Source organism: Ambystoma mexicanum, chromosome 8 (assembly GCF_040938575.1).
Source record: "Ambystoma mexicanum isolate Mex_15411 chromosome 8, UKY_AmexF1_1, whole genome shotgun sequence".
NCBI classification, from domain to species: domain Eukaryota; kingdom Metazoa; phylum Chordata; class Amphibia; order Caudata; family Ambystomatidae; genus Ambystoma; species Ambystoma mexicanum.
In genome coordinates, this window is record NC_090929.1 from 411,053,327 (window position 1) to 411,081,033 (window position 27,707).

Here is a 27,707-nt window from a genome sequence, read left to right on the forward strand (position 1 = left end):
ACACAAAGTAGATGTCTATGGAGTTTGTCAGACTCCAAAAACAAAGGAAACACAATCCAAAACAGATCAAAATACATGAGAGAGTGAGAAATAGGGCTCATTCACTCCAGGGTTAAAATTAAAAAGTCCTAAAGTCCAGCAAAAGAGCTGGGGGTCTCTAAGGTGGGAGGAATTCAGCACCAAAATGAAAATCAAATCCTCCCTAACAACCTGTGAATTTAAGAAATTCTGGCAGGGGAGTATAACAGGCAATTATACATCTACAAGAAGTCCTAAGAAAGGATATAAAACAATGTTTGCTGAACAAGGAGGAACTTTTGAAAGAAGGAGCTACATGAATAAGTATCGGTGGAACTAAGAGGATTGTTGTGGGCCAAGAAAGACCCAAAAAACTGTTAGACCAAGAATCGTTGGCATTGAGAAAGAATCCAGGGGAAGGGAATCGCTCTCTGGAACCAAGGTTTGTATACATTGGAGAGCTGTTCTACGTTTCCTTTATAAACTCTTTTTTTCTATCACCAGGTTAAAGACATTCTCCTTTTCACCTTATAGTTTAGATTTGTACTGCGAGGGTCAGGATAGAATGTTTGGACACAAGGACAGTTTTGATTTTGACATCCTGGCACAGACCTATCCTTAGTTTTAGGTAGGGACATTCCTCTTAGAGCAGGGTCAGACTGGCCTTTTCCCATCCTTATTTGTGTTAATAAAAATCTTTAACCAAAAACATGGCAACTTTGTGCCCAACTTTCCCTTCTGACTCCTCACACACCCCAAAGGGAAAGACCAGGCTCTCCAATGGAAATCGTAGCAGAGCAGTCAGGTTTAACCTCAGGAGGAAGGATGGCTAGCAGGCAGGTACAATATGTTCCAATAGACACCACAAAATAATACACCAGACTGGTATACTGAATAATATATGCTTTATTTAGGTTGCATATACACAGAGTAAATATAAAACAGAAAAATAGCAAGTTATGGCCTTACTCACTCTTTACCCTGAAATGTAAGTCTCACACCTCGTGGCAGACCAAATACATATAGACTCCCAGATGTAAGATAGAAAAAACCCTTAAACAATATTACACATAGTAATAAGGACCGGACAGGATGCAAGGATGCCACACAAAACTTAGCACATGTGTCAGACTACATTCTAAATAAAGTATTATACATAATACAAATACATATACCACATACCACTGTTGTAGCATTTAAATGTAGTGAACAGGGGAACATAATGTCTAAAACAGCCAGGAGGGCTACCAAAATCCAGGATATATTTTAGTTAAACAGTCCTAATGCCCAGAAGGGTATATTACACATCAAGGAAGAACACAGAAAACCCAAGGAGAAACAATGTATATCCTATTCAGGAGTGTTATTCATAAAAATAAGTAACAAATCAGAAAACATCTTGAAAATTCGAGGGCTTGGTGGAGTGTGTCAGGGACTCCATGGTTCCCTAGAAAATGACACATTATCGTCTAGTGTCACTTGTAGGAGTTCAAAGTTGAAGAAAGTACCACATATGAAATAACCGGACAAAATTTGTAGGATGACCCGTGGTTATGATGAAAAACCTAGTACATTTCATTTCATTTCCACAGACATCCAACATAAAGCAATTGACCCCAGGGGACAATATTGGAAACCCTAGAGAAGAGATCCAGTGGAGGGTTGAAGACCCAGCAGCTCAGGAGAAAGGAAGCAGAGCAGGATTCGGTCCCCAATGTTAACCAATGAAGAAATGCTGGAGAAGGGGTCCTGTAGAACAAGATGATCGTGGACCACAAGGACCCTTGAGGGTGATTATCATGAATAAACTCCCATACCAGGGGCCAGAGGTGAATACTAACAGTTTTGGTTCCTGAAAACACCATTCCAGGAAAGCATAACACTGTAAGAAAAGGCTTCTTTTTAAAGTGGTGACAAAGAACAATCATCCTTCTATGGAGTGGCACCCATCATCCAGAAGTGGAATCAGAGACAGAAGGCTAGAGGAGGACAGAGGAACCTGCACATGGCAGACCCGGGCAGAATATTGCAGTTAAATGCAGTAAAATGGCCTGGGAAAAGGATACAGGATGGAAGGCAGGGCCAAAGTAGATGAGGAGGACCAGAAATAGGATGACCAATACCCGGGAAAGGACACCCAGCACTCGAAAATTCAAACCAGAGAATGGCAAGAGACACTAGTCCCACTAATACGGCAAGACTGGGCCGCAGAATCAGCTACAACGGCTTTCTGCACCAAATTCCTCCAGCAGGTAAGCAGACCTGAGCTTAGAAACCGTGTTTCCCCTATATTTCCCTTTACTCACAGGGGCTGGCATCTGCTAGCCCACCAATCCCACTAGGGGGTTTAAGACAAAGGTTTTGGCGGCAGGTTAATTGGGTGGGCCCCAAAAACAACCAGGTCCATCCCCCACTGGAAGTGTAGTGGCCTGCCCATTGCCACGTACTGTTAGTAGGACTGCACACCCACAGGTTCCACCTCATAATCCAAAAGACAGTCTATATCTACATATTAACTGGTGTGTACCATCTCTTAAGGTCGTCCTACACAACTGAGGGCTAAGCCACTGTTTCATTCTTTTTTTTTAAACTGCAGTAATTGCTTTTTATGCTCTACGGCCTCACCATCTGTAGTTTTAAAGGCATGGGGCAGATAAAGGTACACAAATTACACTTTTGTGCCTCCACAAACACTAGAAGATGCCACACAGGATTCCATTTTAGAAAACAGCCTACCACTTAATGAGGTCCTACAAATCTTGAAAGCAGAAATAGTCCAAAAATACTATGGAGGCTGACAGCTTAAGCTCACAAAGAGCCCACATTTGCAGAACCACAATTTTAAAGCCTCCCTCATGGCTTCTGTTGTAAACCAGAAATAGGGCTTGGATTACATCTGGTCATCGTTAAAAATGTATATTTAAATTAAAAATAAAATGCCTAGCTAGTCCCATCGCTCTGGGGGAAGTTCCCTACCTAGCAAAACTAAATCTAAGGGTGCACACATCAAGTTAAAAGTAAAAAGTCCTCTGTCCGAATCCTAGCTAACTAACTGGCCCTACCACTTTAGAAAACATCTAACTAAAAGGAAAAAGGGGAGGTTTACGCAATAGCCTTGGTAAAGGCTTCTGCCTGGCCCAACTCGTGAATGACTTGCTCTCAGTCCCAAAGTTTCTTTAGAATATAATGGTATAGTCTTCACAATTTTCGTATATAGAGTTTCGTAGTTAAAAAAAAAATTATCCTTGGTTTGGTTTTCGCTTTGCATTTGGTAAAGAAAAAAATCTTTTCTCACTTTACTTTTCTCCGGTTATGTTTGAAGTGTCAAAATTCGTCCAGGATTACCTGAAAGACACTTCCCTGTATCCCAACTTTCGTGGGACTTGGAGTCCGCAAAGTCTTTTGGCTCTTTGGTAGGTGTATTGGTTCTCAATCACAGTATTTAACTTAGGGTGTGTATTGCAGGTTCCCGTTACCTCATGGGCTTTGCTAGCCTTGCTGCAGAGCATTCATCTTCCTTTCACTGCGTTCCACGTATGACGTATGCAGTCCATCTTTAGTAGCTTTTTCAGCTTTCCAAGCCTTGGCATAAAACACATGTATCCCTTTCCCTCCATTTTACATAGGGCATGTGCCCGTTAGGTTCTCTTAAGTTCTCGTGTTTTTGGCGGCTTTTCCAGCCTTGACATATAGTGTTTGCATATCTTTCTCTCGCTTTTAGCAGGGCCGTGTGCCAGTCTCATTCTCTTATTCTTGTACCTTTGTCAGTTTCGGCCCTCCTGGAAACCAACAGTCATAGGCCTCAATGGCATCCACAATTCGGTAGCGTCTGCTTTCCCGTCGGTACTTCTCTCGGTGGCAAAGGCACTTACTGAGTGGAGCTCGCGGACCCAGGCTCTTTTCCAGTCTATAGTCTTGGTGTGCTAGGCCCGCCACCGCTCTTCAGGGGCTGCACCATCAGAGAAGACGGTTGTCTTCCCGTCATATCTCTTCCTCCGACAGGAACCTCTTGCTCGGTAAGAGCACCTGCCGTTCAGGCTCCAGGAAGCGTGTCTCGCTTCACTCAGCCACTGCTGGCTACGCCCCTCCAGGACACCATTACTACAGAGGCTTGCTTCTGCGTAGAGATTAGTGACCTCCTTCTGTAGGAGTCTCTCCTCCATTCACAGCCCACTCTCTTCTTATGCACGTCATTGGAACAAAAATAATTGTGGGCATCTTCCCGGATTATGGTATTCAGGCAACGTTCAGCATTACCTGAAGCCAATAGAGTGGAAGCAGGGTCTTTGTTGGTTATGGTCATAACACAAGATGCCAAAGTCTTTCCAACATTCATATAGGCAGAATTCCTTATTGGAATGGGAGTCCTTGTTGTGAGGTAAGATTTTAACCTTAGTGCTATATCTACCTGACTTGTGAGAACCCCAGAACATTGAGTGGGAACCTTTTTCCACACTTAGATTCTTTTACTCTTTTTTACTGCTGGTTTGCTGTTTAAACAATCATGTCGCACCAACTTCGATATGATTTCCACACAGATTAAATAAAGTGTGTGCCTTAATAAAGTGTGTGCCTTAATAAAGCGTGCCTCTGCACAGCGTGCAGGCGAAGCAGAAGGACCCGGGCTCGGCTAAATACATTGGGCCTCATTACGACCCGGGCGGTAAGTACCAGTCATTACCGGCATGGAGCAACTACTGTGTCCGTGCTGGCAATAGACCGCTAAAAGCGGCCTATTACGAGTATGCGGGCACGAGCTTTGCGCCATGCGGGTAATGACCCCACCGCCATGCCGTAAAAGTGCGAAAAATCTCCCTTTCCGGCATCGTACGTAGTGCAAATAGCACACCACCGGCATCCAAGCCATCGGCATTAGCGGTGACCGATAGCGGTCAACTCTATTAGTGGAAACCGCTATTAGCGGTCACCGCTAATAAGCGGACCCGCAAGTAGCGTCATCGCACAGGAACGGGAAAGAGCATGGCGGCCATCTTTAAAAACACAATCCATTGCCATCCACCACAACCAGGAGCCATCTGACCCCCAGAACTCTGCCACACCTCCAACACTACCTGCTGCATCTCACCATGCCGAAAGCTGTTAAAAAAAAAAAACACAGATCGCCGGCACAAGGAGCGCTTCTCCCGAGAGGAGTTGATCATGCTGGCGGAGACGCTGCAGGAACATGCAGATGTTGTGTTCTCCTCCGACATGTCCCACCCTGCAGTCCATCGCAAGAAACCGATATGGGCGGAGGTTGCCCAGAAAGTAAGTGCCGTTGGCACCACACCCCGCACTCCCAAAGATGTACGTAAGCGCTGGGACGATCTGCGTTTATGCGTGCGGAGCATCCTCTCCGCCAACCGCAACCTGGGGATGGCGACAGGCGGAGGTGCGGACTCCTCCATCAAGTTGCAACCATGGGAGGAGATCTGCACCAGCACGATAGGGACGGAGGCAATTGAGGGAGTGGGGGACATGGAGCGAGGAGCCCTGTCATCGGCCGATGCAGGTAGGTGTCCCAAATGAAACAATGCTAATACCAACACGATGATGTCCACCTGAACTGACAGTGCAATGAGGTAGAGCAGGGTCCACCAGACACATATGTACAAGACTGCCTACAGGCAGTGCACAGCATCATCTTGTCCATATGCATAATGCACCCCATATGTGTTACAACCCAGACGCTCCATGCATCACCCACCCAAAAGCCAAGCAACCCGTATGTCACTCACCCAATGTCAATCAACTGCCATTCTATATGAATGCAGCCACCCCAATGCATGCCTGATGCCTGTAGACCCATCACTAACCCTCTCCCTCTATTGGTCCCCCACAGGCACGCATTCAGACAGTGGTGACAAGGACACTAGGGAGGATGATGCCACGCCACAAAAGAAGGCCAGGGCAAGGAGGGAGAACACCGCCCCTTCAAGGGGTACAGGCCAACCTGCACCACTGCGGAAGGGCAAGAAAACCCCAGAGGCCACAGCACCAATGTGCACTACAGCCCCCACAACAGCACCCACACCAGCCACCAGCACCCAGGAGCCAGTGGCAGAAGGCACAGCATCGGCAGCCAGCATCACAGTGGGGGAGACAGCTGCCACAGCAGCCGTTTCGGACGATGAGGCAGATGTTCAGGTGCATGGCTCAACTAGCGGCACAGCCCCCCTGCATTCACCACAACTCTCCCCATGCAGCATGCAAGGGCTGTCTCCTGGGGATTCATGGCCCGGCAGTTTTAGACCCACGCCAACTGTTCATGATCAAGAAATACTGTTTGAAACCCCTCACACATCCACCACTGTTCCAACCAGCCATGAGGGGATCAGGGCTATTCTGAAGCGCCAGGAGGAGCAGACAGGGCTGTTGACGCAGCATATCTAGGAATGTGGCAGGGCAAGGGATGACATTAGGGAATGTGCTGCATCCCTGAAAACAGCAATAGAGACCACCTAGAAGGACATTTGCGCCGAATTGGCAGCAGTGCGGCAGGTCCCCTCCGAAATGGTGGCAGCAATGCAGGCCATGCGTCCACCACAGTTGCCAGGACAATCTGGGACAACTTCTAATGCCAGCTCAACTAGGACCAGCCCCGTGCGTAGGTCTGGCAGGAACCTGCGGAGATCAGACAGGGGTGCACCTGGTGCTGGTAGAGGGGGAGGGCTGTAGGTACAGCCAGGCATACTGGTCCCATGTGGACTAATGGTGCACGCCAGTGCACACCATGTGTGGGGCAGTCAAGGAGGGAGCGGGGGGGCGTGTGGGGGAGTTGAGGGGAGTGGAGGGAGAGGGTGTGTGGGGGAGTTTAGTGGGAGGGGGAGAGGGTGTGTGGGGTGGAAGGCTTGTGCACTTTGTTATATTTCTTTAATATACCTGTTGGGAAATCATAATTCACATGTGCGGACATTGCTTATTGTGTACGTGTGCTTTATTGGTGAACAGTCTACAGTGTCCATGTCCCTGATACACCCAGTGCCCTGAGTGCCACCTCCATGTCACACTCCATGTCCATGTGTGCTAGAAACATTGGTTGATCAGAGTCTGACGCATGGCACGTCCCTCCTGTGCATCGCTGCCTCCTTGAAGTGCAGCCCCATCTCCACCCTCCTGAACCTCATTGTCAGGTGGTTGCAGTTCAGCGTCAGGGGCAGAGGCACATTCCGTCTGATGCATATATTGTGTAGCATGACACATTCCATGACGATCTTGGCCACCTTCTCATGGCCGTACAGGAGTGCCCCACCAGACCTGCTGAGGCAGCAAAATTGTGCCTTCAAGAGGCCAAATGTCTGCTCAATCACCACACGGGTACGTGTATGCGCACGATTGTAGTCCTCCTCGTGCCTGTTCTGCGGGTTCCAGACTGGGGTAAGGAGCCACCTCTTCAAGGGATAGCCTGCATCACCTGCATGTGGGCAACAATGTGTATGTGTAAGTCATGACATCATAGTGGACCTGTATCAATGGCACCATAGCATGCATTGATTTACTGTTCGCTACCACATATCCATGCATGAATACAGACACATAATGTGACTGCTATGTGTGTATTCCTCCTATGGACAGGTGTGCGTGCCATCGTCTAGTGGGCGCAGGGGGGTCCTATTCCGTGTGAGTGATCATTCACTGTGTTAGTCCACGCTGGTGCTGGTTGTTCCCATGATCTGGCTGATGTGCAGTCATTTCTATGCTTTTATCCTGTCTCTGTTGATGGCAGCCTCATGATGCTCTCACTATGCACGACAGATGGTGACATGCAGTTTTGGTGGACCTCTGTGTTATTGTAGTGGTGTTTTAATGTATTTGGCCCTCATGTGACTCCTTTGTACGCAGTAATGGAGGACTGTCCTTTCTGTTGATGGTATTTGGTGCTGTGCATTGGCCATATTAATTGCTTGTAGCTTCATTGTGTTGCGGGGTATACAGTCTAATTATGTACAGTGCACATGTTGATGGCTGTGGGATGGTTGCAACACTGCATCATTTTCATGGTAGGGCAGCTTACGTCTTGCATTTTGTGGTCAGGTGTCAGGTCCAGTCTGGCCTGCTTAGGGTTATGAGCATGGTCCATTCTCCCAGGCACTCTCAGCCAGGTGAAGTATGCATCCCCCCCCACATCTCAGCCAGGTGAAGTATGCATCTCTCCCCCACTCACCTACCCACATCGCAGTTCCATGAGCCTAACATGCAACTCACCGAGAAGCCAGGATCTCTGCCCCGCATGTCGCTCCATGTAGCGTGGTATCGTGGAGCTCCTCAGGACCATTGAATCATGGGTTGATCCGGGGAATCGGGCACAACAATGTGTGATTATCTTGTTTGAGTCACATATCATTTGCACATTGATGGAGTGGTATAGCTTACGGTTGCGATACACTACCTCCATGGCATGTGGGACCACCAATTCCACAAGGGTGCAGTCGATGGCACCAATGCAAACAGGGATGCCGGCCAGTGAATGGAAGCCAACTTTGGTGTTGGAGATCGCCTGGGCTGTCCGTAGTAGGTAAATGTGGTTGCCTGTGTGCTTCAGGGGGGCATCAAGCACTTGGTTCAGCGTACGTGAGAATAATGGTTGTGATATGCCCTGCATGTGCCCCACTGTGTGCTGGTAGGTGCCTGTGGCCAGGAAGTGGAGCACAGACGCTACCTTCAGTAGGGGTGGGATGGCGGTGCGTATTTCAATCAGGCTGAAAATGTCATCATGTATCATGTCCACAATGGTGGTGAAGGTGTCCCGGTCCAGACGGTACAGGGTGTGGATTTGCTCAGGGGTTAGGTTGAATGGACTGGCTCTGATGCGAGGGAATGGGGGCTGCCTGCGTGGTGCCACTGGCTGCACTAGTGAGGCATGCTGTGCCTGCCTCACCCTCCTTCTTCGTTTCGTCTGTGCTGCCTGTTGTCGTTGCTGCTGGAGTTCCACTGCAATCATGTCCTCCAGCCCCAGCATTGCTAGTAGTATTTGAATCATTTTGGTGTGAGACTGGGTGTGGCAAGGGGTGGGGTGTGCTCCTTTTGTGCTGGCCCAGTCTATATTGCCTCCACCTGTGCTGATTGTGTGCACCTAGTTGGGAACACTGCACATGGCCGTTTACGGGTGGTCCGCAATGCCGGTATTTGCTCCATGTCGATAAGGTACTTTTCGGGCTTCAGTAAGGCGTTATTTCCATGTCCGCCTGACTTGTGATGTTCCCCTGTTTACACCATGCCGGTATTGCGGCATTAAGGGTCACATGCCCGCGCTCCTGACGCTATTAGCAGCACCGTTAATTACGGTGCCGCTAATAGCGGGTTGGCGTGTCATAACCGCGCGGAGCGGTAAGCGATGCCGGTAATCCATTACCAGCATCGTTATTCACTTACTGCCAGGGTCATAATCAGGCCCATTGTATCAATTTTATGAGCCCATCCCGGGTGCAGCGTCATTATGTGGAGAGACGTCAACAGCATAAAGATGTCTGAGCCCCACTCCCGCATTTGGCTTGGGCTTCTTCCTAGGTAAGCTGGAGTGCCGGGGTGGGGGAGCCCTTCAGCAAGCAAATATGTTAGTAATAACAGCATGCACACAAAAGGCTTTCAAATATTCTTTCATTCTAGTGAAAAGCACCGCTTTAATCACGAGAATGAAAGAATATTTACGGCCTTTTGCAAGCAGCCTGTGTTATTACTGCGGGCATTGGGTGTTAGCAAATGGCTGGCAATAATATTTCTCCTGCCCATTCGGGCGGGAGAAATATTATTGCCAGTCACTTTCTAACACCCAGGTCCCGCAATAATAACGCAGCCTGCTGCTCGCAGAAGGCCTTTCAAAAGCGCTTCTGCAAGCAGGCTGTGTTATTACTGCGGGCGCTGGGTGTTAGCAAGTGGCTGGCAATAATATTTCTCCCTGCCCTAACACCCAGGTCCTGCATTAGTAACGCAGCCTGCTGCTTGCAGAAGGCGAGCAGCAAGCTGTGTTATTACTGCAGGCGCTGGGTGTTAGAAAGTGGATGCTAACACCCAGGCACCGCAGTAATAACGCAGCCTGCTTGCAGAAGCCCTTTTAAAGGTTTTCTGCAAGCAGCGAAAAGGCCCGGTGAAAGATACATGGCCCCAGGCCACCCCCTGCTGACAGGGTCGGACTGTACCATAACCTTGTCTCGGGCACCAATGAAAAAGTGGCCCACAGTTGCAAATGGCAATTTATTCCTTTTGTAACACTGTTTGAATAACCAAGGGGGGAGTGTTTGATAAATTATAATGCAAATTGTGCATTTGAAAGAATATGTACAGTTAGATGAAGGGTCGTATTCAAGATTCCAGGCTAGCAGAGCAGTGAACTGTACTTATTCCCCTATTCTCGGCCCTGAGGACCCACTTTTTGTAGATGTGGGAATTTTGGGCTATGTCGTTATATTTTCTTTATTTTTCTATTTGAGTTTAAGATTTTCAAAGTCATTTAAAGATACATTACAAAACATTTTTCAAGAAACAACTTAATCCCGTGAACATACCCGAGTTAAACAGTCCCACCATCCAGAACAAGGAGAAAAAACCTGTACTTTGTTCAGAAAATAACTTTCCTTTTTCATCCCCCCAAACCCCTCCCATCCAATATCCTCTGTCCCCGCCTTCCAAAACTCTTCAACATTTATATACTAGAGATAGAGAGCACCGACTTGTTCGATGCACGTTATGTCTTTTTTTTTCCAGTGTTCACACTGACATGATCTGTTGAAGCATGAGGTCCTCTGAGTCTTATTTTATGTCTTTCCAGTAAAACAGGGTAAGGTGTTCCCCACAGGGGGAGAGGTGCAGCTTACCAAATACAGTACATAGTTTGCAAATTAGGGATTAGTTCCCGGCATGTATTTACTTACAAAGTCTCCCTACATTATTTCACACTGGATCGTTTTCCCATGCAGGGTTGCCGTGATCTTTTCTATGACACATATCTGATGCGACATTAATCCATTCGCTCTTGCTCGGGGTTTGTTCGGACTTCCATTTGGTGACTAAAGTGGCATGAGCCGCTAATAGTAAATGGGCGGCTAGGCCTTTGATTCTCTCTCTTTCGTCTTCACATTGCTCGAATCCAAAGAGAACTAAAAAGGGATCTGTAGGCCTCGGGACTCCATCGAGGTCTCTGATCCACCCCAAGACCTCACTCCAAAAGATCTTAATCCTGGGGCAGTTACACCACATCTGCCAGTAGTCCGCTATTCCCCCACACTTACGCCAGCATAATGGGCTTAATGACTGAAACATTCTGGAGAGCCTGAGGGGGTCATATTGCCACCTGTGTAATAATTTTATCCATGCAGTTTGTATTGGGCATCTATAGAGGCTTGAGGGACAGCCCTGCACATCCTAGCCCACATGTTCGGGTCAATCCCTTCCCCAAGATTCCTTTCCCATCTGTTCTTCAGATTTAACGTGGAACCCCTTCTTGCCTCAACCAAATCCCTGTACATAGCGGATATCAAACCCTTCATTTCCGTTCTGGAATTCAGGAGCTTTTCGAAGGGGGTGAGCTCTCTATCCACCTTGTCTTGCCGGTGACAGGTAGTTATTATCCATCGCCACCCATTGGGGTTCTTTACAGTTTCGCAGGTGGGGGATCAAAATTCGGAGTTGGGCAGCTTCATAGTATTTTTTTTTAGGTCTGGTAGTCCCATTCCCCCCTTATCCTTGGGTAATGTTAAAGTGTCATAGGCTACCCTCACTCTTTTGCCATCCCATAGAAACTTCACACTGGCTCTTTTGGCCTCTTCAAAGAAAGTTTTCGGTATTCTTATGGGGAGCATTTGGAAGGGATACAGGAAGCGAGGTAGACATACCATTTTTATCACATCAAGTCTTCCCATCCATGATATTGTGAGTTTCTTCCATCTGGTCAGGTCCGCCTGGAATTTTAGGAGGAGGGGTGGGAAATTGGCTTCATAAAGTTTAGATATGTCTCTTGTAATCTGTATGCCCAGGTATTTGAACTTTACATTTTCGAGGCTAAGGCCCAGAGAGGAGAGTCTGTCAACGTCTGCCTGCGTGGTTTCTTGCAGGGGAAATAAGACTGATTTGGCCTCATTGATTTTGAAACCTAAGAGGGTGCCATACTCTTATTAGCTGGATTGCTCTGGGGTTTGAGGACATAGGGTTCGTAACATGCAATAGTAAGTCGTCGGCATATAAGGTGACTTTATATTCTGTGGGTCCCAATTTGAGTCCCTCTACCTGGGGGTTGTCTCTCAATTTCTGAGCAAGATGTTCTACCGAGAGAGCAAAGAGAAGTGCTTAGAGCGGGCATTCCTGTTGTGTCCCCCTACCCAATTCAAACCTCAATTCAAACCAGCGAGAATATTCGCTGTTAACAAAAACCGAGGCTTTGGGTGACATGTACACTGCCTGGATCCCTCCCCTGAGTTTTGGGCCTATTCCAACTTTGCGGAGAACTGCCCTAAGAAAGCCCCATTCCACACTGTCAAAAGCTTTTTCCGCATCTACTGAGAGGAGAGCTGGGTCATTTTTCATGGTTTGAGATTCATTGATTAGGTGTAGAGTCTTCGTCATTGCGTCTGCTCCTTGTCTGCCCAGTATAAAGCCGACCTGATCCATGTGTATCAGAAGCGGCATATACATCTCCAGACGGGCTTGCCAGTATTCTGGTGTAAATTTGTGCGTCAATGTTTAGTAGAGATATGGGGCGGTACGACCCGCATTGCTTAGGGTGTCGACCTTCTTTGGGGATCACCGAGACAAGGGCTCGGACAAAAGAGTCCGGGGCCCTTCCAGTGTTCAGGATCGCGTTGAATAGTTCTACCATAAAAGGGAGAAGGGAGGAGAGAAAGGATTTATAAAATCCAGCAGTGAAGCCATCTTCACCGGGGGACTTGCCCAATGACAGTCTCTTGACCACATTCTTGATCTCTTCTTCCGTTATCGCACCCTCTAGGGCTTGGCTTTCTTCATATGTTATCTGCGGAATTTTCATGGAGGATAGGTATTGATCCATATGTTATCTGCGGAATTTTCATGGAGGGTAGGTATTGATCCGTGTCCAGTTCTCCAGGGTCAGTTTCGGATCTATACAGAGCCTCATAAACAGTGGCAAAGGTCTCTGGGATATCTGCGTTGGGTGTAACGTTATCAGTGTCCTGGTTTTGTATTTCCAGCACCTTCCGCTCTGCCCTTTGGGCAATCAGTCTGACAGCCAGTAAAGAATCTGCCTTATCCCCTTTCTCAGAGAACTTCTGTCTTACGTGCTGCAATTTATGGGCTATCATTCCATGTTACAGAAGGCGAAGTTCCTCCCTCTTTTTCTTTGCCTCCAGAATCTTATCTGCCCTCCCAGATTCATCTTCCCTCGCTTCCCTGTCTATGTGACAAATCTCCTTCCTAAGCTTGCTTTCGATCAAGTGTCTTTCCCTTTTCTTCTTTGCACCTTCCCCGCCAGGTCGCCCTCCCCGCTTCCCATACTATTAGTTTTGAGACTTTCCCTGTGTTAATCGCCTTTATATATTCAGTAATTTCCGTTTCCATCTCAGTTTTAAAAACAGAATCTATCCAGAGCATCTCATTGCACCAGCACCGGCCCCCATTGCTGGGCAATTCTTCCCAGTCAATGTCCGCTGTGACCATGTCATGATCTAACCAGGTGACTGGTATAATATCAGACCTTTTGGTGGAATTGTTGATTTCTCCTGTTAGGTATATATAATCAATCCTAGTAAAGGTGTTGTGCGGGGCCGAGTAAAAGGTAAACCCTTGCTCTTCTGGGTGGAGTTCCCTCCATGCGTCTTTTAGGCCATATATATCAAACATATTTGCAATGTCACTGCGCCCGCCCTCTGTGTGATCTCTTGCTTCCCTCTTACCCGCTTTCCTAGCTAGACTGGGATCTGCCCATAAATTGAAGTCCCCACCCAATAGGACATGTCCAGTTGCTTCTAGCCTAATTTTAGGGAATGTTTTGGCTAGGAATCTAGCTTGTCCTGTGTTGGGGGCATAAATAGTTGCAAGGGTGCTGCTTACCCGTCCCAGAGTACCCGTGACGAGCAAAGCCCGTCCCTCAATATTCCTACACGTCTTGGAGATCGTAAAGCCTAGTTCCTTTCAGATAAGTATCCCTACCCCTCCCTTTCTCAGAGGTCCGGATCCCCAAAGTTCTATCCCTATTTGCGCCCCCAGGAGCTTCCGTTCACCCCCTTGGCATATTTTGTTTCCTGAAGGAAAAGGATGTCCAGTTGTCCCCTGTGGAATTCACGGTTAACTAGGGATCTCTTAGTTGGGGAGTTAAGGACTTTAACGTTTAGTGTCCCCACCCTGAGGAGGTCTCTCACCCTTTGGTCTGTTTTTACTGCCATTTGTTTTCATACTTTTTAGAGGGTCCTTTAGCAGTAATTGCTAGTCACGATGTCGGTGAACCATGTGTGCTTCTGCGCAAGGCGCTTTGTGAGATCTCCACCCAACCCACCCTCCTCCCCCTCTCCCCCAACCCCTCCACTCCCTCATCCATCCCTAGTCGATGGCATCCGATCTGGATCAGTTGGAAAGTTAATCCAATGTCGAACCACCAGTGGGAACCATTACCTCACGGTCCGTCTTCAAAGAACATTCTCAATAACATTTGAGACCTCTTCCCCTCTCGCCCTCCACCCATCCCCAAAATACCACACATTAACTCTCTAAAAGAATATATGGTGTGGCATGTGACTTCGCCGCCTGGCATGTCGTCCACTCTCCTTTTAGGCAGGAACACCCAGCAGAGGTGTCTGCATAGTACATGTGGACTCCAAGCGGTTCGGAACACTCAGATCTTTTCGCTCTATCTGGTCTCGCATTGTAGTGTCCGATGAGTAGGCTACGTTCTTGGAGGTCATCCCCTTCATTTGTCGTTGTCGGGTGTGACATTGCCTCGTCTGCATTTCCTCGATCCCTTGACTCTTTTCCTTCGCTGTCCTTGAAGTTCCCAGCGTCCTCCCTTCTGTCCGGTTTCTTCATGTTCCCCACTGTCTGGACGTGTCCCCAAAAGGTCAGCTCTGCGGTCGCGAATCTCCCTTTCCGATTTCAGTCGTATTTCCCTGCCTTCATATTCGAATGGGAGGGAGAAGGGGTAACCCCACCGGTATCGGGTTCCTCGTTCCATTTCGTGAGGGGTCGCACCATCGCCTCAGTGCCAAGATTAGTGATAAGTCCTGAAAAATTGTAATCTGCGCTTCCCAGAGAGTGAGTGTGCCTCCGGTCCTGGCTTTTTTGAGGATCCTCGCTTTATCCTGATACCTTTGGAACCTGGCAAGGACAGATCTTGGGGCACCTGTGGGCCCACCAGCTCTGTGTATCCTCTCAGTTTTGGGTTCATCAATGTCATTGTCCGCTACCAGTATTTTGATGATGTCATGGACCGTTTTCCGGAGATCCCCTTCCGTCTCGTTCAGGGATGCCAAAAAAGCATAGGTTGTTTCTCCGCTCTCGATTTTCCAAATCGTCCATTTTTAGATGGAATTCCTCCTCTCTTTGTTCAATTTCTCTTATTCGAGAGTCCATCTGGGTTTCAAGGGTGTCTATGGAGGCCTGATTGCTCTCGACACCTTCAAGTCTTTCTTCAATCTTATCTATTTGTTGTGTTATCTTATCTATTTTGCCAACTATGTTGGCTTCCATGGTCTTTATTTAATTCAGGAGGGCAGCAATGTCCCCTTTCGTCGCCGCTGCCTCTGATGCTGGTGCATCCATGGCCCCTTTATTTGTGCTATCTGTGGCTGGAAATGGTAGGGAGTAGGCATAAGAGTATTTGGCTAGTTTTCCTCTAACGTCCATATGGTGTCTACTGTGGCGGAGGAGGCACTCGCCCCAGTGCCAGGGGCCCAACCCGCCGTATCAATACTTGCGTTTGATGATTCCAAGAGTAAGTAAATGCTCAGGGCCTCTATATGGGTGGAAGGTCAGTCCGTGGTGTATGACTTCCTTTAGTTCACTTTGTGTGGTCTTTATTACACTGATGGGGTAAGATAGTTGATTTGCCCCTCTTTGCTATCACCCTCTGCTGCGTAGTTCCGACCTGCTTGGAGGTGGGTGAGTTTGTTTTCGTTATGGGAAGTGTGGACTAGCAGCACTCCTGGGATCTGTGGTCCTGAGTCAGTTCCTCGGTTTCCTGCTTGCCTCCGTAGGAATGTGGTGTACCCAGAGAGTGGTATCAAGAATGTGGGGGTGTGTAAGGCTCCCGAGTAGGTCAGAGGCCGGCCACCCGTGTCAGTGCCACTTCGATTCACTCGGTGCAGCGTCTATTAGGCAGGCTGTCTGGATCACTGAGTTGTTTCTCCTTGCTGTGGTGTTCTGCAATATCTTCCCATTCCGCTGGGAGTTTATGGGTTTTTGCCTTATGTTCAAATTTTCCACAGGGGGTTATTTCTTGATCACGTGGCTCTAGTTTGAATCAGGGGTCAGCAAGTGTATAGCGTAATGTACAGAGGTGGGAGGACCTCGTCGTACCTTGAATTGGGATATTTTCTTTCCTCTTTACGTGTATCTGGGGCCGTGGCACCTGTTCCCAACTGTTAAGCACTGTGTGGTTTATTTTCCAGTGAGAGGAAACGTACCTTGCTCCTCCCTCTTTGTAGTTCTTCTCAAGGGTACTTTAATAGGGACGCACGTGCGTATCAATAAGTGTGTCCTCTGAAGTTGCAAACGTGTCCCTTCCTCCTTTCCTTATTCGGTCTCATGCGTGTGTAATTATTTTTCAGTACCCCGTATTATTTATAACAGAAGGTACTTGAATTATGTTCTGGTATGGGGACTTTCTTTACCATCATAAGTGGTTTCGGAGTAATCTGCACAGTGCTTGTTCACTGCTCCGTGCGAAGGCAGGCAGGCGGCTGGTCGGGACAGATGGGGGCTGACCGCCGTACCAGGAACGCCTTTGGTTCAATCCTTCTCTGTCACTGTGGACATTGGGGCCTCACTCCGCTACCTTCTGCGGGTGGCCGACTCCACGGGACAAGGCAGAGAGGTGTGGGGGGGGGTCGGACCACGGGGCGCGTCCTGCTGTTGCCTGCACTACGCGGGGGAGTACGGAGCCCGCCGCATCCACATAGCACCACCTCGCAGAGTCCCTTTGCTTCCAGGTGCCCCCGCTGTTCCCCTACTTACAGTCTCCTGGGAGGGGGTCTGCAGTTCGCACACCGCCAGAGGCAAGGGAAGGCCTGTCTGGGACACTTTGCGTGAAGCAGAGTGGAGCGGGCTCTAGATTCTCACTGGGTTCATCTTCAACGCGTGCTATGCTTCATGAGGAAGTGTTCTCCTCGTGCCCACAAGAGATGGGTTTCGGAGACCTGCGAGATTCAGTAGGCAGCTGCATGTAGGAGGGGTCCTCAAGAGCATTCCCATGAGGGTCGATCCGCCGGTCGATGAGTCTTGTTTATTTAACAATAGTTTAATTTTCTGCCGGGGACGGCCGCAGTTTCACATTCATGTCGTCAGCCTTGTAGTATCCTCCTCTTCACACAATGGTTTCTCCATCAATTTCACACTGATTTTCTTTGGGTGTTTTCCAGTCGGGGGGGGGGGCACACTCATGCAGCTCCTCTCCACTTTTTGTCGGGGGGGGGTTCCAAAGTGGGGGCTCAAGCCACTTCACGAACAACCGAGGGAGAGCTCACACGGAGGAAGAGCTCATTCGTGCGCCCCCCTGGTGGCCAGTCAATGCCTTCATTTTAACGTTTTTAAGTTGATTTTGTAGAGCTGGGGAAGTCCTCCCACTCCCCTGTGGAGCCTGGAACAAAACAATAACAGAGTCATCGACACCCCACCCCGCTGTGGCAGGGTTGTTAGCCGGCACTTCACACCTCCTCACCTGGGACTCACCCAGGCCAGTGCTCCTGGGGTGGGGAGTGCCAGGATAGCTGGCTGCGGCCACTGAGGGGAAGAGGAGTCCCTACTGATAAAGCAACCACTCATTTACTGGCCATGAGGCCCCAAGTTGCTGCCGCACAGGGGAAAGAGCGAGCTACCACAGCTAATCAAATGCCCCAACATTTATTTAAACCTAGACAAATTCAATGGATTGTATTTCAATAGATATTTACATCCCAAAAAAGCAGAAGAAGCATTTCAAGGTGGTATTTAATTCTGCAGCCAACTTGCACCCGGACCCGATTTTGGGATTTCGGAATCTGGTCCCAGCAAAACCAGGGCCGTAGCCACCCAACCATGCAAACCCCAGACGGGGTTTCTAAAATGAAAAAACTCCTGGGACCCCGGGACAGAGGGAGATTTCCCCGGACTGTCCCGGGAAAACCGGAAGTCTGGTCACCCTATGTATTCAGCAACACTGGTCAAAACAACTAGCCACAGAGTAAATTAACACATCATACTGGCCAAGTCAGTGGCCCACTTTGACCACAAAAACTGGCCCACACCAGGATTTTGTGTTTTTAGTTCGGCAATGGGCCTATTGCCCTATAGGCCAGTCCGAGCCTGCCTGCTGAGAGATTGAAAACAGTGATGCATGGAGGTTAGCTGCCAAATTTATCACGAAACAGGCATCCAGAGCCAGCAGGATGTTTTACACTAACTAGCCATAACTTTAATGCAAGCACTGCAAAGTGCATATTAAAAGCCCAAGAACGAAAATTGAGACTTTTCTTGCTGTGCTTTGCGGACTGGAAACATGAGGGCAGTAGCTGGGCCCCCAGAGGCTCGAGGCCTCTTTTGTTTGTAAGGGTCAAAAGGCCTTGACGCTGTCCACGATTGCGGGGCTGGGTTGGAGCAAGTGGCTGCGCTGGTAATAATATTTATCCCACCTGTTCGGATCTGAGAAATATTATTTCCATTCTGTAACAGGCGATGAGGGGGCCCTGTCGATTCTCGAGCCCCCACACCCCCCGATAATGAGCCTGTGCATTGCTGTGGGTAATCACTTGCTTTTTGCCTATTTTCTAGGAATTGGAATTTGTCTGTAGCGGAACATTAGGCAGAGTGGGCCTTTCCAATGTGGCTTTGATAACAACACAGGCCCGAGAGGTAAGGAGCCTAGCCCAACTTTTTATTCTAAAAAAATATCTTTGGTTTTTGGTGCCACAGGTAGCGCTTTAATCATGAGAATGGAAGACTATTCAAATGCCTTCTGCAAGCAGGATGTGTTATTGCTGCAGGGCTGTTAGCAAGTGGCTGCGCTGGGTTTACATTTTCTACCACCTGTTCGGGTGGGAGAAATATCAATTCCAGCCACTTGATTGCACTCAGCCCCGCACTAAAACCACAGCCAGTGCTGGCTGAAAGCCTTCTAAATATTCTTTTAATCACAACTGAAAGAATATTTAAAATACTTTCTGCCATCAGGCTGTGTTAAAATTGCAGGGCTGTTTTATCCCATTTGGTGGCGAAATATTAGGCTCAGAGCCCTTTGCTAGCACACAGCTCTGCACTGATAAAGCCTGCAGAAAGCTAAATCATTTATTCTTTCCTGTTGGCTGGCTGCACAGATAACAAAGGAGATTACAGCTGTAAACTTGTCAGCAGCAAATATGAGTTGCAAGATTTGATTTGTGATCAGGGATGTTAGCACTTGCATCACAATAGTGCTTTGAAGCAAGAGTAAACGGGAGACCCGAGAGTTCATGCTGATTTAACATTAAAGGTAACTCACAATGTGTAAAGAAGCTAGATGCCTTAAACACCACATTTGCACAGAAAGTGACTCAAAGCTATTTTTTTTAAAGCCAAGTTCATCCATGAGGTCAAACATGGTTTTGCATTCTGAGATGTGTAGTCTTTTGTTCAGGGTGGTGCAAATACTCAAAGGAGGTTGCTTTGGGTGTACTTTGTAAATAAACAAGACCATTGAGGTTCCTGAAACAAAAAAACAAATGGGTACTAATTAGACCTTGGAAGTTTGTGGCAGGTAAGTTGCTTAGATTGCTGGCAGATTCTGGCTTCACTGCTTAACCAAAGTATGTGGATCCTAGGCAAATCATTTGACCCAACCACACCAGTGCTGGCAAGACTAGAAATGTGCATTTGATCTTTAGGCAGTGTCGGTGGCCATCAGATAAGGGGTGTATCAGCCACTTTTACTCCCTAAAGAAAGGCAAATACTCCCCAAAAATTAAAATAGTGAGTACAAATACTACCAACAAAAAATAGAAAACCGACCTTGTGCCCCTGCTTTCACCCACGCAGCTCCATGGTTATGTTTGTACCAGTAATGCAAGTAGTACCACAGGAAGAAACTACTGTTCTAACGGCCTGAAGTAAAGCTGTAGCTTTTATTGTGCATGAATAACTAGGTGCAAAGAAATATTATTACCAAGAACATTTCATTTTCCAGTAAAAACAGCACTGTGCTGGAATTCTGACTGCATAGCCCAGCCACACAGAGCTTTGAACTGAAAGCTTTCTTTATCATTTGTTTGTCCGTTCATGTAGCAAACCTTTACATTTTACTGATATTGCAGTAATGTTATACTTCAGGAGGTACATAGAAATCATTTCTGCATTCTTGCTAATGTTATGTCTTGGGGTACAACTAATTCTGGTGATATTAAATGTTAGTACAAAATTGCTAATCAAATAAGTTTTAATTAGCAAATTCTGCTTATCAATTTTTGAAAACTAATTCATGCCTTGCATAGTGTCCTTTAATTGACAACTTTTGGTATTTACCTTTTTGTTGTTACAGGGTAGCCCTTCGGGCTCCCCCTTTTAATTTTCTCTGGCTAACCTTGTGAGAATTACTGTTCCCAAGGATAGAAAGGATATTTTATCCTCTCTAAACTTTATTTAGGTGAGACCAGCACGCCCCCCCTTATGTGGAGTGCTGGGGAGATACAATGTATCCCCTTTCTCATTCTAACTAACATTTCTGTTACAGGGACAAGCTTACCTTTAATGGCTGATGGCAGTGATCCTTTTTACCAATTCGGTGCACCTTTACTGCTGGCTGTTTCCTCAGGCCCGGTAAAGGCCCCCATGGGTGCTCAATTTACCAAAATGGCCCCCCACCAGTCTTCTTTTTTTGCTATTTTAGCATTCCTTGGATTGTGCGATTTCTATCTTCGCGGGAGACCTCGGGTCAAGCCCGCCCAGGATCCAGAGTGTCTGTGAAGGCAGGAAGCGAGGGAGGAGTACAATACTCTGCAGCCCTTTGACTTCCAGCCTGCCTGCGAGAATCCAGTCCAAACTGAGACGCTGGCTGTCCTGAAAGGACTGCCAAAGCCCCAGGTTAGAATGTTGCACGTCTGTTTGATTGGCTGGGTTCCTACATAAAAGTCAGATCATGGAAGCTGAAGAGATAGTCGACCACTGGACCTGAATCCAAAGAGGAAAATGAAGAAAACGCGGATGATTTCCAGCGACCGGGGAGACTGCTGTGTAACCGGAGCCTGCTGTTACCCTTTCTTCCAAGTGACTGGGGACTCCGAAAACAACGACACTACCCATAGCCTGGAGAGATCCACTAGACTCAAGAAGACCTGCATTTCTGTATGTTTTGGCTTGGAGTCCCTCATTGTTTGTTGACCTGCATTTTGAGCCATTCCACGTCGTGCTGCGACCTTGCAGGAGGCTGCAATACCCCCAACACCCTAGGACCACGAGCCATTGTGCAGTGCATGGTCTTCCCAATTTTGAATCAAGCTAAAACTTTGGTGGCATCCTGCTGGACCTCCAGAGATGCGATTCCAGTCCTCGAAGTCCCCTCACCAGAGTGCTGGACCAAATTAGCAACGCAAATTCAATCAGCGATATTCAGTCTTGTTCTGGCTCCTGAAAAGGGCCAAAACCACAGAGCTGCTTCCAGCCGCAAAGAAACTCTTGCCTGGAGCATTCCCTATTGAGCCCTGCTGCAGAAGCCCTTCCAGTGTGTTGTCTTCAGTCTCCATGACAAGGTATTCAGAGACCGCGTTTTTGCCTGCAGATCCTAAAGTCTCCCCCGCTGCACCCTCTTCTTCTGTGCGGAGCAAACCAATATGAAGAACCTCTTGCCTAGAGCCTTCCCCGTGATCCCTGCTGCAAAAGCCCTTCCAGTGTCCTAACTTCAGTCTTCATGATAAAGGAATTCATCGACTAGGTTTTTGGCTGCAGCTCCTGAAGTCTTCTTGCTTCAACTCTCCTTCCGTGCTAAGGTACTGTGTTGGCTGGGGCATTTACTTACTTTAAGCTGATTTCAGTAAAGCTTTGGGGTGTTTCTTGTGATTGGGAGTCCTCTCATCTAGTTCACCCAGGTCCACTGCTGAAATCCTCCTAGGGTGTCTTCTGAGAAGTCCCTGGACCCTAACTAACTTTAAAGTGAACTACGAACGCTTGGAGCGGATGGATTTGTAGAGCAGATGAGTATGCTGAATTGCGTAACATACATAATATGCTTTGGAATACAGGGAACATTTGGAAGAGCATACATCATACCACACCCCACGCTTACTCTCTCCCTTACACCACCACTCAACTAGAACACAGAGATACTATGACACCATTCGGTATAACTGTTCTCATATCTACATTCTCCCGCTCACTCCACAGCACTCTAAGTAGACATTGCTGGTTTCACACCCCCCAGCCAGGCGTTCTGCTCCGGCCTAACGCAGCCACACTCGTCCTGGATAAAGATGCCCAGAGCGAACACATACCCCTGACCACTCAACCACCACACCTACCGCTAAGAAGCAGCTACCACTTGAATTCCGCACCAGCTGCACACATACCTGGTGCGCACACGCACTTTTTGGACTCTCTCTTCTCTCTATACTGACCCGAACTTCGGTTCCCAAGGGCGTTCAACCTACCAGCGCCTTCAGACCATACCAATGGTATATAAGGCGCTATATAAATGCAAAATAACATAACATAACAAACATAACTTACTTGTTTGAACAGTCTTCCACAGGAACTCTGTCTTTTTCTGCAACTGAACCCTATCTCACCCTGCACACAGCTGGCTCCTAGACCACTAGGGTCCATCTTCTGCCTCTTAGGGAACTCCTACAATAGACCAGGGAAGGACTGGATAAGTAAACGATTCGGTCTTGAAAAGTATAACAAGTGTTTGAAAAGTACTTACTTGTGAAAGAGTTAGTTGGTAACTGTAACTCAGAGTGAGCAGTTACACAAGTTCTTCCTTACCTTGAATTTGTGTTGTGCCATTCTGAAAAGTATATATAAGGTTGTTTTACTCACCTGTCAATTGGTTGTGCCTCTTCCCGAAAAGTGATGCTGTTCGCTTCACTTTACTATTCCTGTTAGGATATAAATGTATGAGTGCCCCAATTGGGCCTTGCTTACACTGACTTTCTGTTAAGCCTGTCTATAACAAGTCTACCTTAAGTTATACTTGCCTTTAAGTTGCTGGTAGCTCCTTTAAAAGGTATATAGGTTTTACTTACCTTGAGTTAGCGGTGTGCCATCCTAAAATAAGTTAAAGAGCTATTGCTTACATCAGTCTGTGTTCGACTCAGCTGAAAAGCAACTGTGATAGCATAATACAGCATTAGGTTTTGCCCGCCTAGAATAGCTGTGTCCCATTCTTAAAGTGTTCTTTAGGTGTAGCTGACCTTGGTCTGCCTGGTGAAATCCTAAATGAGTGTTAAGAGTTCTTGCTCACCTTAGTCTGCGTTCCACTGAGCTGAAAAGCAATTGTAATTGTATATTACACCAAAAGGTATTACTCACGTAGTATAACTTGCGTTATCCTGAAAACTAGTTATAGGTTTTTACTGTTCCTTAAATAAGAGTTCTACTATTCAGAAAAGTATACTTGCAGGTTCATTTATTATGTGATTTCTTTTCTGAGCATCACTGCATAACTGACATGGTCTACTATCCTTGACTTACTGAAAAGTAAACAAAAAGTAACTACTGGTTTTACCCCCCTATCAATAGGTGTGGCCTATACTAAATGTATATGAAAAGGTCTGACTTCCCTAGAATTACTGTTAGGTATTCTGAAGAAGATTTATGCTTTGGTCTGTGTACCTTCAAGCATAGGGGTATGTTTTGATAAATGTGTTTATGACTCTATGAACAGTATTTACCCCAAGACTTAACTTGGCCTACTTGCATTTATAATAAACCTTTATTTTTTATAATACTTCTGGTTATGAGTGTTTCTATTGAAATCTTGGTATACTACAGGTTCTGTGTTCTTTCCTACAGCCCTCTCTCCCTTCTAAGATAAACCTGGTTGCTCCCTCTACGCTACCATATACTCAGGTGGTACAACCTTATAGAGTGGAGTCTTGTACTGTCTCGTTTTAATGATTTTACTAAGCCCTTAGGTGGACTTCCGAAAAACTGTCCCAACACTTGCCCCAGGAGGGGAGTCCATCCAATGAGGTCCCACATGCCCAGACTCCTAGGTAGGGTTTTGCTTTGTGGGCTCATCTCCCTAGCATCAAACCAGGTGGCTCCCCACTGGAGAGAACGAACAAATTGTCCAGATTCATCAAAACACCCTCTGTTAATTTATGTTGGGTGCCCATCTGTGGTAGTGTGGGTCCAAACATAGGCAGGTGGGTTAGCAAAGTTCTTTTTATACATTAAGGGGCAGATTCTCAAAACCTTTTTTGGTGCAAGTGATGAGATGTGCTTGCACATCCAATCACTTGCACCGAAAAAGGAGCATTGCAATCCACAAAGAACATCAGAAGGAGAACATTGTACATGCACTCCTTCAGGTGTCATTTTTCAACCATTTGTGCCAATCATGGGGGGTTTCTGCACATTTAAAACCGCAACCTGAATACACAAACAGGAGGCGCTTTTAAATGTGGGTCACCTTCTGCACCTATTGGGAACAGGCGTGGGTGGCGCAAATCATGACGGAGCTATTTCTGACCCAGTTATGAATTTTCCTTTCATTGTGACAACAGTGATTTAAACTGCGGCTGGGATGAAAATCATTTTTTTTGTTCCAGCATTTCAGAGAGATGGGTCCATTAAGGGCCTGTCTCTGTGAAATGAGCTCCAAGAAATCATGTGGTTGCTGGGTGCTAGTCATACATTAGTGTCAGGAGCAGGCGTGACAGCTCATCTTTGTGCTACTGTCCAGCCCCTCCAGACATGCACAGGTATCTTTGAGGTAAAGGTGACCTGCACATTTCTTAAATAAACTAGTGCATTCTCTGCACTCCTTTCATTCACGCTACTGTTTGAGAATCTGCCAATTACTGTTCATAATATGCTTTGTGTCACATTAATATTATTTATTATACCTGATGCACTTATTTCACCTGATTTCTATTTGTTTTCTGTATATCAGCAAAGTGTATTTTCTAGAGCAATGTGTGGACTAATTGTGTGTTGTGATGACCTACTAAACTTACCTGATAGTTAGGCCTTGTCGCTCTGTCTACAATCCCTACTTTAAAGAGAGGTTCTTTAAAAAAATTGGGGCTGTCAGAGGTTGGTATGCCCTCTGGTGGTGAAATTCCCCTTTTGTCATAAGGTCTTCATGTTAGATGCCCTATCAATCTAACAGTTTAATTTTCTTGCCTAACATTTCATCGTGTTTGCCAAAGGTATATTCTGCATCAAATGGCATGCTGATGACCAGGTCCTCCACCTGTGGGCGGAATCCTACTACTGTTATGTCCGCACACGCACATTTAACCTGTTTGTTATTATAGTAGTTAACCCTTATATACAATAGCCAGTGCTCGTGACCACACCTCTACCGAGAGTATTTTTATGAGTGGTGTCATCTCATCCCATCTGCTTCAATCATACTAATATAGCTGTGGCAGGAGAAATCCTTATATTGTAAGCTGGTGCGGTATTGAAGGGCGTACTTCCCTTGCCTGGTGAAGTCAATCATGGAGTCAGGCACGGGATGAGGTTGGACTGCAATAGGATCCTGCAGTGCTTTGAATTCTTTCTTACTCCTCATGACAGAAAAGAAAACCATTTAAGATAGTGATGGCTTTCAGAAGATTTGTGGAAAGAAGATTCCCTCCATACAGGGATCCTATTCTGAACCACTCATGGAAACTACCGAAAGCTATATTAGGGAACAAAGTACCATTGTGTTAGGTAATAAAAAACATCTGGTATATGTGTAAAGCTCCAAGATACGCCTGTGGGGCTGAACATGCACTCTATAAAATACATTAGGTTTATGTTAAAGTAAAATATGGACTATCCATTGGACAGCCAGCTAATGAATAGCGTGCTGATCTAAAACAGATTCATGCACTGCAACAAATGCAAACCCACATTACATCCTGTAAAACATGCTGCAGGCAATACCTGGGAGGAATCTGGTTTCAGGGGGTCATACCTATATACTCACCATCCTGATGGAAAAGCTGTAGGATTGCAGATTCCTGGGGGTTGAAGAATAGTGTGGCCATGTCGTTGTAGGAGCCATTTGCACAGAAGAAGGTCCTGATGGTGGAATTCACCTCCTCAGAGGAGGAGACCTGTTCAGGAACACAGAGGGACACATGTTGCTTCTCACAAAAAAGATGAATGTACATGGTTTTATAGCAGCAAACCTCCCCAGTTACAAAGGCCATATTCTAAGGTTGTTTGCTCAACCCATTTACCATTAATGGCTCAACCAAAATTTGCGAGTAGTAAGTTCAAAAAATATTGAGAAAACCGAAATGGGAAAAATAAGCTTTGTGATTCTGGTTCAGTTAGTCCTTGATCTCCCTCCTTCACAACATGGTTGGAATAGGCCTATACTGCCAGATCAGAACAGAAGGTTTTCTAAAAGATTTTCTGTCTCTAATTCTGTGCAATGCATATTGGCATGCCCTCATCCTACAGAGCATCCAACCACCATGCCTTATCCCATTATGCTTACATTACATGCTCATTGTGATGTTATGAAGGAAGTAAAGCCAGAATTAAAAGAACCAAAATCTCCAGGAACATAATTTCTCCTCTGTTATACTGCCTTCGCAATCTAGTTGTGCATGACAACATGACATGCAGTTATACATACAAATTACAGCATATGTAATGTAATGGAGGTCAAATCTTGATTGAAAGCAGAAACTTGATAAATGTAATACATTCTGTATTATTGATCCACTAATTCCTCTGGGTAGTTTAGAGTGACAAACAATTAATCTCCTTTATTAGACTACCCCAGCTCTAAGCCTCAATACCCTCCAAAGAAACTGGCGGACCACAAACCTGACATTGGGGATATCCATCAGTCTACAGGTATTCTATAACACTTGGAGTTTCACGATTCTATAATCATTACGCATTGTTTTCAACCATTTAATGCATTCACCTTCTATAGCAAAGGCAAAGGAAAGAAGCAAAACACGGACCACGGATTCAGTATGGCCATGAACCCAAGTGCACACCATGTCCTAAGCCTCTAGTTTTCTCTGCTTGCCTCGGAGTGCTACAATTGATAATATTTGAAAACCACCATAAAAAGCAGTTTTTACCTGCACAGATGGCATGAATTCCAAATAATACCCAAGGGCCAAGATATTTTGACAGTTAAATAGCCTATTGGTGATATGGTGGATAAAATGGCACACACAGTATTGCCCTCAATCATACTCCAAAAGGTTTTGGCCACCTCATTCTTGTCTCACTTTTGTCTAGGCCAATTGGGGTAAGGCAAAGAAAGACATGCCTGAACCAAAGAACTGGTCTACAAGCCTGCAATCTACAAACAACCTGTATTTATTCATGAGAAGGATCAGCAGCCAGTGTACACTATACCCTGACTAAAACTAGGTGGGGCATGA

General features: G+C 46.6%; 1 protein-coding gene across 1 annotated transcript in view; it reads right to left on the bottom strand.

Annotated features, from left to right (window-relative positions):
* CLCN6 (chloride voltage-gated channel 6) overlaps positions 1-27,707 on the bottom strand; it is a 510,100-nt gene that overhangs the window by 162,435 nt on the left and 319,958 nt on the right. Inside the window, exon 14 of the mRNA XM_069609912.1 lies at positions 26,279-26,408. Coding sequence (XP_069466013.1) covers positions 26,279-26,408 — 130 coding nt within the window. The remainder of the gene's footprint in view (positions 1-26,278; positions 26,409-27,707) is intronic.